General features: G+C 37.9%; 1 protein-coding gene across 1 annotated transcript in view; it reads right to left on the bottom strand.

Moving 5' to 3' along the window:
- Positions 1-3,683: 3,683 nt before the first annotated feature.
- LOC106879672 (pyruvate dehydrogenase E1 component subunit beta, mitochondrial) overlaps positions 3,684-12,332 on the bottom strand; it is a 15,298-nt gene continuing 6,649 nt past the window's right edge. The window contains exons 5-12 of the mRNA XM_014929345.2: positions 12,119-12,154; positions 10,805-10,867; positions 10,277-10,321; positions 9,514-9,691; positions 8,611-8,721; positions 8,151-8,242; positions 5,728-5,869; positions 3,684-4,287 (exon numbers count right to left, since the gene is read on the bottom strand). Of these exons, the coding sequence (XP_014784831.1) occupies positions 4,139-4,287; positions 5,728-5,869; positions 8,151-8,242; positions 8,611-8,721; positions 9,514-9,691; positions 10,277-10,321; positions 10,805-10,867; positions 12,119-12,154 (816 nt within the window). The 3' untranslated portion in view covers positions 3,684-4,138. The remainder of the gene's footprint in view (positions 4,288-5,727; positions 5,870-8,150; positions 8,243-8,610; positions 8,722-9,513; positions 9,692-10,276; positions 10,322-10,804; positions 10,868-12,118; positions 12,155-12,332) is intronic.

A 12,332-nucleotide genomic window follows, 5' to 3' on the forward strand; every position in this document is an offset into this window, starting at 1 on the left:
GCTGTGTGGTAAGTAGCTTGCTTACCAACCACATGGTTCCGGGTTCAGTCCCACTGCGTGGCACCTTGGGCAAGTGTCTACTACTATAACCTCAGGTCGACCAAGGCCTTGTGAGTGGATTTGGTAGACGGAAACTGAAAAGAAGCCCGTCATATATATGTATATATATATATATATATATATATATATATATATGTGTGTGTGTCTGTGTTTGTCCCCCCACCAACGCTTGACAACCTATGGTGGTGTGTTTACGTTCCCGTAACTTAGCAGTTCGGCAAAAAGAGACCGATAGAATAAGTACTAGGCTTACAAAGAATAAGTCCTGGGGTCGAGTTTCTCGACCAAAGGCCGTGCTCCAGCATGTCTGCAGTCAAATGACTGAAACAAGTAAATGAATAAATGAAAAAGGAAGTAATCCTTTTTGTCAGAGTCTGAATGGTTAACTGTAGTTAGAGCATCCAGTTTGTTGACACTCCATAGTTATACATTCATTGCTAGCTGGCAGTTATAACGAATTTACTGTCAACAACTTCATACTGTAATGACTGTTTATATGCAACAACATTAAAACCACACATATACAGTTACATTAATTTTTCCTTTGTTATTTTGTAATAATAATAATAGTATATTTTTCCAGAGTCTCTTGTTGTGTACATTTATGACCTGAATGCACCACTCTGCTTTGCCACACCTCTCTTACAGTAATGCATCAGTGAGTAGGTTGTACATGTACAGTGTGAGACTTCAAATACTTAATATCATTAGGAAGGTGGTAAATTGGCAGAATTGTTAACACATTGGACAGAAATGCTTAGTAGCATTTCATCCAACTCATTACATTCGGAGTTCAAACTCACTTTTCATCCTCTCAGAGTCAATAAAATATGTACCAGTCAAATACTGGGATCGATGTTAACAATTTGCCCCTTCCTCAAAATTGCTGGCCTTGTGCCAAATTTAGAATGTGGTATTATTATTATTATTATTATGTAATATATAATGGAGTAAAGTGAAAATAACAGACTGTATGATGTTTACTTAATGGCTACAATACATCTACTACTGTACAATTTTTTAATTTCATCTCAGATCAAATCACTCATACAAACATTTGGATTAGATAGGATTGCCTATGTTCAGTTCAGTGCAAGATGAAGGCTTCAAGTCCTCTCCCTCAACCACAATATGATGTAGAAGCTGTGAATTTGAGCTTCAGATCATATTGGTATGATGAGCCTATTCTGCCACACTTGTTTGTCATGGCTTATCAGAAGGGTGCAGTTTTTTTTTTCTTTACTCTTACCCAGGAATATTTTAAGTTGATTACATCAACCCCCAAGTGCTCAACTGGTATTTATTTTATCCAACCCCCAAAAAGATAAAAATCAAGTCAGCCACAGCAGAATTTGAACTCGAAATGTAAAGACAGATGAAATATCACTAAGTATTTTGACAGCTTGCTGCCAAACATAAAATAGAAATTTTAAAAAATAGGCCACTTCATCAACTGAACTAAGAAGTTGATGTCTTTCTCAACCTCCCCACCACACACACACACACATACGCAGTACTCCATGGAATTACAATTGAGGGAATTAGACCAGAAATTGGAACTAATGTGAAGTCACAGAAATTCTCCAACAACTGCTTCTGACTCTCCAGAGGTATGGCAAGGAACCAAACTCTACTGCTACTCCTGTTCTTCCAGCAGTAATCCTTTCCATCTAGGGTTTGACCACAGTTTCCAGCAGCCTCACACAGCTGTTTGATGAAGCCCTCTCCAAAGACGTAGGATAAATTTCAGAATGCCTACTATGTCCTTTCTTGCTGCTCCCAGTTTTGTAGTCTCCATTGCAGCTGTCCATATCATGTCTTGCTGCCTTTTACAGTGTTCACAGAGCATTGTGCAACAGTTATGTTGCAGGCATTTTGACATCCAGAGCAAATGATCATGATACAGGTAACTCTTTTCCAATATTCAGATGGCTTCCAGTCCTAGATGTCAGCTAACATTTTCTCAATCTTTATACTCCATCACTGTTGACTGTTTACCATTAAGTTCTTCTTGAAAAAAGGAAACCTGGAAAAAAATCAAATTGAGCCCAAACACAAGTATTTACAAAATACTCGTGTTACTGTATTGAGTGCAAATCCAGTTACAACTAAACAAGTAAATTATGCAGCACACACATGCTTCCAAAGTGTACTGTTTCTATAATGTCATTCAACCTCTGCCAATATGCATAGCTAAGTGCCAGTGTGGCACCTGTTTTATAGCTTGATTTATTAAATAAATTAGTGTCTTGGCAGTAATAATTTCATAGAGATATTTTGATTACATATCTAGCATAGAGGTGCCAATGTAGTCACATAACTAAGTTCAGTTTGCAACCACAGAGAGGGGCCTATACTGAAACACTACCTGGAAAAGGAGTCTAGTCACCAGTGTGCACTAGTGAAATGCTGGCCACCAACTTGCACCAAATGCAAAGGTGTGTTGTCAAAGCAGGTGTTATTGTTGCATGATAGTGCACACCCACATTATTGAAAGGTGGAGTTTCTGGAACACCCTGCATACAGTACAAGTCTCACCCCTTTGCCCCACTCAAACATCCTTTTTGAGGTCATCAATTTACTAAGGATAAAGAAGCATAAATGGCTGTGCAAACCTCTGATAGAATAAGCATGCTTGTGAACCACTGGAAGAAGTGCATTGAAAAGCAAGGAGACTCTGTTGAAAAATGATGTAATTGTTCAACCCTGCTTTTGTTTCAATAAATTACAGAAGAGTAAATATAATTTTTAACTTACCAATACACACACGTGTGTGTATTTGTGTAAAGCAAGGTGTCTTTTTACATCAAAAGTAACTTAGCCATATAATAAAATAAGTATTTTTTTTTTATACGAACAACTAAAGACTTCGAAAGCAGTGCCATATCATAACTGCAGTTCAATGACTGGAACCAGTAAAACAGTTGAGTATAATATACTCAGCTCTGTGTCTTTTGCATTACACTTCTTTAGATATTAGAATATTCAAGCCATGAAGATTTCTAAACTATTACTTTCCATGTAGGCGTAGGAGTGGCTGTGTGGTAAGTAGCTTGCTTACCAACCACATGGTTCCGGGTTCAGTCCCACTGCGTGGCACCTTGGGCAAGTGTCTTCTACTATAGCCTCGGGCCGACTAAAGCCTTGTGAGTGGATTTGGTAGACGGAAACTGAAAGAAGCCTATCGTATATATGTGTGTGTGTTTGTGCTTGTCCTCCCAACATCGCTTGACAACTGATGCTGGTGTGTTTACGTCCCCGTAACTTAGCGGTTCGGCAAAAGAGACCAATAGAATAAGTACTAGGCTTCCAAAGAATAAGTCCTGGGGTCGATTTGCTCGACTAAAAGGCAGTGCTCCAGCATGGCCACAGTCAAATGAGTAAAAGAGTATGTATGGTTCTTTCAGTGGGCTAACTGAGTATATGGCACTTTTCATAATCATCCAATATGAATCATTGGGTGTAGCCAGGAGCCTGCTTCAGAGGGGGCTAGGCTACTGGATTTTTTTTTTCATCCTTCATATAAAAAACAAATAGAATTTTTTCCTTAAATGTCTTTAATTCTCCAAACTGTGACCCTTTGCATCACTGTGAAAACTACCAAATTTCATCATAAGAAAATATAATTTTTTTAATTGATTTTTATTTTTTTTAAATCAACAAAAAAGAGAATTGTTTTTTTTTTGAGATGTTTGCTAGAAATATCTAGAAGAACAAAGGACGATTTCGTATTTGATAAATAATGTAGTAGAACTTCTGATAGCTATCAGAAGTCCATGTCCCAACACTGGCAAAAGTTAAGGAAACTATGAAGAGGAGTTACCTTAGACAAGTTGTATAAAAATTGTAATCCTGATTGTAATCAAATATATTTGAAGACGGAAGAATCAATTAAAAATTAAGCTCTACAGATTGTTTATTAAAAAAAAAAATTGTCCTAGATGATTTGTTGAGAGAAGAGTAGTTAATGTAGAACTTGTCCTTTCCGCCAGATTGTAATACAGCTTGGTCAATGGTCGAAGTTGTTATCGGCTATTGAGAGATGTAACGAGTGATAATGTCCTGTATGGTTATTGCTTTATGCTATATTCAGACATTTCTTCACAGATTTGATAATATTAAATGGCTGTGGCAAAGCTCCCTCTTCCAGCACCTTGGCATAGGGCATTGGGACATCAGCACCTGTGACACGGAGCACTGGAGAATCTAGGTAGTTAAAAGCAGGACCTGGAATTTAAAAAAAAAATAGGTTGAAATAGGTTGAAACGGGTTGTAAGGAATATGCACATTATAGTCAAGATTAACTTATATTAAATTGGTTAATAATATAAAATGTTGTCCTGAATTAAACATTCTTACATGGATCGTATGAAAGCAATTTCTAGTGTCCCATAAGAATTATGTCAAAGTAATCTTTAGTGTTGCACTTGGATCACAAGGGGACAACTAGAACCTCGCACAGCCAATTACTGTTTTACAGAATATGCAGTGTTGTGCCAAAGAAAAACTTATGGAGTATGAGACTTGTTGGTTCTTCTTAAACAACAGGTTTCTCTAAATAGCTGAGATTTGTGTTCTTGCTCAATTTAACAAACAAAACATCATCAGTAAGCTCTCTACTATCTTTCAAATATGGAGTAGAGAAAACTGGAGTAGTCACACAAACCTGCCCAATATAATCCTCAAATCTTCAACAAACCTCCCTACTGACCGTAAAATAGGGATTGAGTTTCTGTATAATCACTTAACCTGTTCAGGGCAATAGTTAAATCACTTTCAACTATCTAATAACTGTGAGGTTAATAGATCACACTCATGACTTAAATAATAGGTTAATACACTACACTCTAGGTCAGGTTTCAAACCTGGCTACAGTCTTAGTATGCCTCTTAAGCTAAATCAATATCATTGTCACCATCATTTAACATCCACTTTCCAAGCAGGCATGGGTTGGACAGTTTGACAGGAACTGGGAAGTTGCCCAAGTCCCAATAGTCTATTTTGGTATGGTTTCTGCAGCTGGATGCCCTTATTAATGCCAACCACTTCACAGAATGTACTGAGTGCTTTTTACATGGCACCAACAAGGACACTTTTGTGTGGCACCAGCACAAGCGCTTTTTACATGAGATCAGCACAAGACCTCTCAGCTGAGAGAGAACGTAGAGGACATACCTGTATGTATAGAAGGTCACAGTTTTACTTATCTTGATGTCTCATCTCAAGTGCAGCAAACTGTCAGGAGTCTTGGTCCCTTGTCATCTTTACTAAATAAACGGTCAGTGAAATAAATGCTTTCACATAATAAAGCAAGTAATTGACTTGTCCTCTCATATAAATACCATCCAGCAACTGCATGCTCTCTCTCTCTCATAAATAAATAACATACTGTAGCTGGCCTGTCCACTCCATAAATTAAGTCCATATTATATGTTGCCTGACCTCTGTATAAATAAATACTATGATGTGACATGCATGTCCTTTCCTATAATCAAACACTTCAGTAACTGGCTTGTTCTTTTCATAAATAAAAGTCATGTAGCAGCAAGCCTGTCCTCCCAATAAACCTATACCATGCTATTACTGGCCTACTGTTAGTGTTACAAAGAAATACTAAAGCAGTACAAGTAAAAGACTAGGAGTATAAAGCTGAAAGTCAATACTTACTTTCAATGATCCTTGCACAAATCTCAGCACCAATACCACATTGGGGCCAACCTCCTTCAACTGTCACCAAATGATTTGTTTTCATTACAGAGTTCACAATAGTCTCCTCATCTAGAGGACGTAATGTACGTAAGTTGATCACCTGTGAGTATAGTATAAGTGGAAAGTAAGAGTGGAGTTGTTCTGTAAATACATAGACTTACAGATAATTGGGACAATGTTAGCATGGAATGGATATAGTTATGTGATGTCTTCAAAGTTGTAACTTTAAACAAACACCTCGAAGTCTGGAGACATCAAACAGATGGAGAGATTACTGTGGATACCAGACAGAGAAACTAAAGTCACCAAATAAATAGACAAATCACTGCTGATATCAGACAGACACAGAAGTCCCTGCAAGCACCAGGAAAACAAACAAAGTCATTGTAGACATCAAAAATAATAAGCTTATTGTATACAGTACACAGATGCATTACAACTCGCCAGAAAGAGATAAAGGGCAAAATAGGGAACAGGAAGCTGCAATTAATCAAGTAAGGTAAACAGCAATGTAATCCAAAAATTCATGCATAGCAGACAGAATAAAATAGAGACTGAAAAGTGAGCAGTAAAAAAGCCATAAAGAGGAAAGGGTACAGGGGCATGTCAGGTAAGATAATAAAATATCAACTGTCATCATAGCAAATGACATTATTATACTAATGAGGTCATCTTTATGTGGTTGTTTGACCAGCTAGAAATAGCAGCCAAATCTTCCTTAACTCCTTGCAGGCGAGAAGTGGAACTGACCACATCAAAACACTGTGTGTAAGAGCAGTGTGATGCCACACTCTGTGCAGCATCATCATCATCGTTTAACGTCCGTTTTCCATGCTGGCATGGGTTGGACAGTTCTACTGGGGATCTGGGAAGCCAGAAGGCTGCACCATTCTCCAGTCTGATCTGGCAGTGTTTTCTACAACTGGATGCCCTTCCTAACGCCAACCACACTGAGAAGAATCTGTCAATACACTGTAAAATTCCTTGTATGAAAAATTATGTAGTTACTGAACAGCCTAATGGTGATACACAACACAGACCATCGATATTAAACCCATCTGCAAGGGGTTAGATTATGCCCTACTGTCTTGAAACGCAATAGATACAAAACATTGTCTGGAAAAAGATAGGATGGTCACAAGTGGAACATCTTAGATTAACCCTTAAACTGTCTTGTGTATCGTATGTGAACACTAAATAACTGAGGAGTGCTCTGCTAGTCAGGAGTACTGAGTTCAAATCTTGTCTTAAACAGACAGTAACACAACTTCAAGACACTGAATCTTACAGGTGAGCTGACAAGGAACCAAGATGCCTGACACCTTGATGTACTCAAGAAAACCCATGCTCCATAGCAGAAGCGTTAAGGTGAAGAGGATTGGACTGCAAGAACCCTGTACCTGTACCACATAACAGTGGTTGGTGTTAGGAAGAGCATCCAGGCGTAGAAACCACGCCAAATCAGACTAGAGCCTGGTGCAGCTCTCCAGCTTTGGTCAACCTATACCAGCATGGACAACAGATGTTAATTGATGATGATTATATATATGACAGTTTTCTTTCACTTTCCATTTACCAAATCCACTCACTAGACTTTGGTTGGCCTAGGGCTATAGTAAAAGATACTTGCCCAATGTGACCTACAGTGAGACTGAACCTAAAGCCATGTGGTTGGGAAGCAAACTTGTTACCACACAGCCATGCCTAAACCTATAATCATTCTTTTAATTTACAACACCACTCTATATACATTCACAAACATGTATACTTCTCAGTCAGTCTAAAGCCTGAAGTAATGGTAAGATTACACTTTTTTAAAGAGAGCTAATAAGATTGAAACAAGTCTAGAGTTGTCACTATTACTAAAGAGCAGATCCACAATCTTCCATATTTAATTAATTCTAATTAATTAAAATTTCTTGGTTTATTTCATCATCAACACCAAAATTTCTTGGTTTATTTCATCATCAATACATTTACTATTAAGTTTTCATACAACAGGTTGTACCTAGTTATCTTATACATTCACTTTTATTTTCTGCAATAGCTGCACAAATAGATATATGTCAGAGGAAGTGTGTTTATAGCTAGATGTGAAGTAGATGGCAGAACCTGTTTGTTTGCACCAGATTGTTTGATTTAATGAAATAAAAGATATCTTTCTTGAAGAACAACAACAACATATTAATAGCAAGATTAAAAACTTGTGACTATGTAGTGGTCAGTTATTGAGCTTCCTTACATGAAAATGATGCCCGACTTTTCTCAAAACAGTTTCATTTTTCAAGGGAGGAAATTAGGTAGCTATTTCTAACAGATTGAGTAACCATGTAGGAGTTGGTTCATTTGCATTCAGTAGTGAGTAAAGACAAGACACTTACCTCACACTCAACACCTAAGTTTTCCAGTTCCTTAGCAGCTTCTAAACATGTGCCGACTGTCTTGGAGAAGGACACTAATGTCACATGGTTACCTAACGGTGAGAGAACACAGAAGTTAGCAGTTAAGAGTTGAACCTGAAATATAACATATAACCAAACCATATTTAATGCACTTACACACACACACACACTCTCTCTCTCTCTCAACAAGTTTTTTTTTCATTCTCTCTCTATTTATTTCCTCTTATTCCTTTCAGTCGAAAAACATAGGCTCAAAACGTAAAAGACTTTTCCATTTTTTCTGAGTGTCAAACTAATATACTTGCTTGTTGTTCCTACACCTGTCTTCATCTTTGAGTTCTATAAATTTGAACTATACACACACACACACACACTACAGCACACCCATCCACGTCAGTAGCAATAAAGCTAAACAGAAGACCAAGAAAGATTCACTGACCTGCACGTTCTATCTTAGCTTTACCAATAGGGATGAGGAAATCAGGTGACAAGGATTCTTCGGACATCTCAAATGGTGTACCATACATCAATTCATTTTCTAAACAGACAACTGCAAAAGAAGATGTAGACATATATAAATATATAACACATATACAAGGAGGTTTAAAAGTCCCGTTAGCATTCATATGAGCTGACTAACAACCAAAGCTATTTGAACTTCTTCATGTATGTCTCATCTCACTTTTGACCAAGCCCATCATCATCTCCCCATCTCTTCACTGTAATCATTAAACTCCACTGACTTCCTTCCTCCCCAATCCCTTTCACTGACTGCCACAGCTCAGAGATTCAAAGACAGCTATTGCTCAGTTGTTCATACTGCCAGCTTCCCAGGCTACCCAAGGCAATTGATATACCCAGACAATTGAACAGAGTTACCAATACAGTAATCCTTTGCCATGTCGAGGTTTATTATTTAAGCTTACGTTGATTCCTCCGTGGTGTTGTTTTGCATTTATAATAAAATGAATATACACAAATTATAAAAATACTGATGAAATGACAAAAGAACATTTGCTGATGATCTTTTTTCTGAAAGGACCCCCGGGAGGGTGTATCTGAGGACTCAGCACACTCAACCCTTACAAGAAGAATGGTTAAGAAGAGAGATGGATGGAACCTCAAAAGGATGAAAATCAAAGTCACCACAGGCAGGAACTGAATGGGAGAACAATCAGAGAGAAGCATAATATCATGTTCTCTTCCCTGTTAGCATAAAATATTTTGTTCAATTACAAGAAGACATAACAAAATAAGTAATGCTTAGTCAATGAACATCACAACATCACTGTCAAAAAGTAGACACTCATGGAAGAAACTAAAAGAAAAGCAGAGAACTCACCAGGATTTGGATCTCTTATAGCTGACTTTAGTAGACCTTTAGCATCTTCTGAGGAATATGGGCTGACAACTTTGAGGCCTGGGCACTGGCTGTACCAGGAAGCAAAACACTGAGAATGCTGGGCACCCACACCAGATGCAGCACCATTTGGACCCCGGAAAACAATGGGGACACTTACCTGAATGGAAAATTAAAGAAATAAGAGCAAGATGAATAATAATAATGAGCAGAGGATGATGAGCGATTAATAGAGTAACAGAAGGGGGCAGAAGATAAAAATGGAGATGGGCAAAGAGGGGGAGAGACATATAAGTTAACCCTTTAGCGTTTAAACCAGTCATATCCAGGCCAAATATTCTATCCATTTTATGTTCAAAACGGCCAGGTCTGGCTTTTCACACCTGTCCTACAATGTCATTCTAAAAATGCAGTCAAATCATTGAAATCTTGAAGCTACAAGATAATGCCTGATTAATCCAGAACAACGTGAATAAATAATTATTACATTCGACAAAGTAATCTGAAAGCTGAAGGGTCAAAGAAGAAAAGGGGGAGAATACATAAGTTAAAGAAGAAATGGATGGAGGGTAGTAAGTTAAAGAGGGAAAGAGAGAGGAGTGGACATAAGTTAAAGAGGAAAACAAGAAAGAGAAGAGGGAGGGTACACAAGTTAAAGAGGGTAAGAGAGAAGCGGAGGGTACATAAATTAAAGAGAATAAGAGTGAAGGAAAGAGAGAGAGGGGGAGGGATAGACAATACTTACAGAGCCAGCTGACATGTAAAAGGTTTTAGCTGCTGAGTTGATGATCTGGAAAGTAAAATAGAAAAGATTTGGTAGTCTGGTGAAAAATCTGAGAGTGAAACTGCATAGAAATGTCTAGAAAATAATCTGCTTAGGTCCAAACTGGAACGAGCTTTGCAGTATGATAGTGAAACTCTCTAGAAACTAACCATACAACAGTTGAGGGCAGCAGCAACACCACCACCACTACTACTATAACTACTACACATGCTACAGCCACTACCGTTACTACAACTACAACAAATCCTAGTCACCACCACCACTACTACCATGACCACCACACAAGCTACAGCCAACACCTGTACTACAACTATTACTACCACCATCACCAGACATGCTATTACTATTTCTACTATCACACAAAGTACAGTACCAATGTTACTATCATACATGTTACCAACACCACCACCACTACTACTACCACCACATGCTGCCAGCACCACTTCGTCTACCACACATACTACAAACACAGAAAGAAGGACACAATACCTGGTCAATAGCTTGCATAGAGAAATTGAAGGTCATAAATTCACAGATGGGTTTAAGTCCTGCCTGAAATAAGAAGAGAATGAGAGATGGACAATTAGGAGATTTAATAATGAGGATTAGTAATAAACTGTGACATTGACATGCCATCCACACAGATAAAGGACTGGGAAGAGCATTAATAAATTATGGCATTGCAATATCACACCCAGAGGAACATAAAATTACGTCCCCTGAATGTTACAGTCTTAAATCCTAGGACTCACAGCATTGGTTACCTAATTTCCATGACATATAATTGACCAAGGTCATAATATACTCCTGGAACAAGATGGCAGTCAGTCCCAGGGTTACTCATTTGAAGCTGAGTGGACTGGAGTAATGTAAAATGAAGTGTTCTGATTAAGAACACAACACACTGCCCAGCTTGGAATTGAAACCAAGATCTCCTGATTGTGAGTGTCACATGCCTTCACCAGAGACACACACACAAAAAAAAAAACAATGACATAAAATATTTGGTAGGCAAATTAGAAAAAAAAAATTAGTATAATGACAGCATAAAAGAGAAATAAAATGGTTGGTTGGGTAAGTTATGTGACAGCTGGGCAACATATGAGGATACTGACCCACTCTTACTGACATTGAATATGAATTTCTTCTTTGAAGAGTGATCTACACACACACACACACACACACAATGTGCCTCCACATATTCTCTTATTTCTTTATTGTCCACAAGGAGCTAAACATAGAGGGGACAAACAATGACAGACATTAGGATTAAGTCGATTACATCGACCCCAGTGCATAACTGGTACTTAATTTATCAACCCCGAAAGGATGAAAGGCAAAGTCAACCTCGGCGGAATTTGAACTCAGAACGTAGTGGCAGACGAAATACTGCTAAGCATTTCTGTCAGCTCGCTGCCTTGGAGATATTTTCCACATATTTTCTGTCTACTAAGTTCACTGACAAAGCCTTGATACACCTGGGGCTATAGTAGTAGACACTTATCACCCGTGCCAGTATAAACAGGGTACATAAAAAGGTTGCATAGTTAAGAAGCTTGCTTTGCAACCAGACAGCCATGTCTGCACTTGATATTGATTGGAAATGACAAAAATGTATAATGGAAAAGGGTTTCTGAAGAATTTCTCCAAAACATAAGATCTTGAGGAGTGGCAATTTACTATACAGCAAATTTATCCAATACACATTAGTTTGGACAAAACAAGTATGACAACAGCAATGCTGATGGCTAAATAGAATTTGAAAGAGGAAAGTGAAAATTTTTGAAGAGAATCCAAACTTACCATAGCTGCTCCAACTGCAATTCCACAGAAACCAAGCTAAAAAGAAAAAAAACAGTTGGAGATAGAAGTAACAATGTAATTCAGTGTAAAATAAAGAAGGCAGTTTTATAATATTGGTTTCAAATTTTGGCATAAGGCCAACAATTTCAAAGGAGGGGCTAAGTTGATTACATAAACCCCAGTGCTCAACTGGTACTTATTTTATTGACCATGA

Source organism: Octopus bimaculoides, chromosome 4 (assembly GCF_001194135.2).
Source record: "Octopus bimaculoides isolate UCB-OBI-ISO-001 chromosome 4, ASM119413v2, whole genome shotgun sequence".
NCBI lineage: Eukaryota > Metazoa > Mollusca > Cephalopoda > Octopoda > Octopodidae > Octopus > Octopus bimaculoides.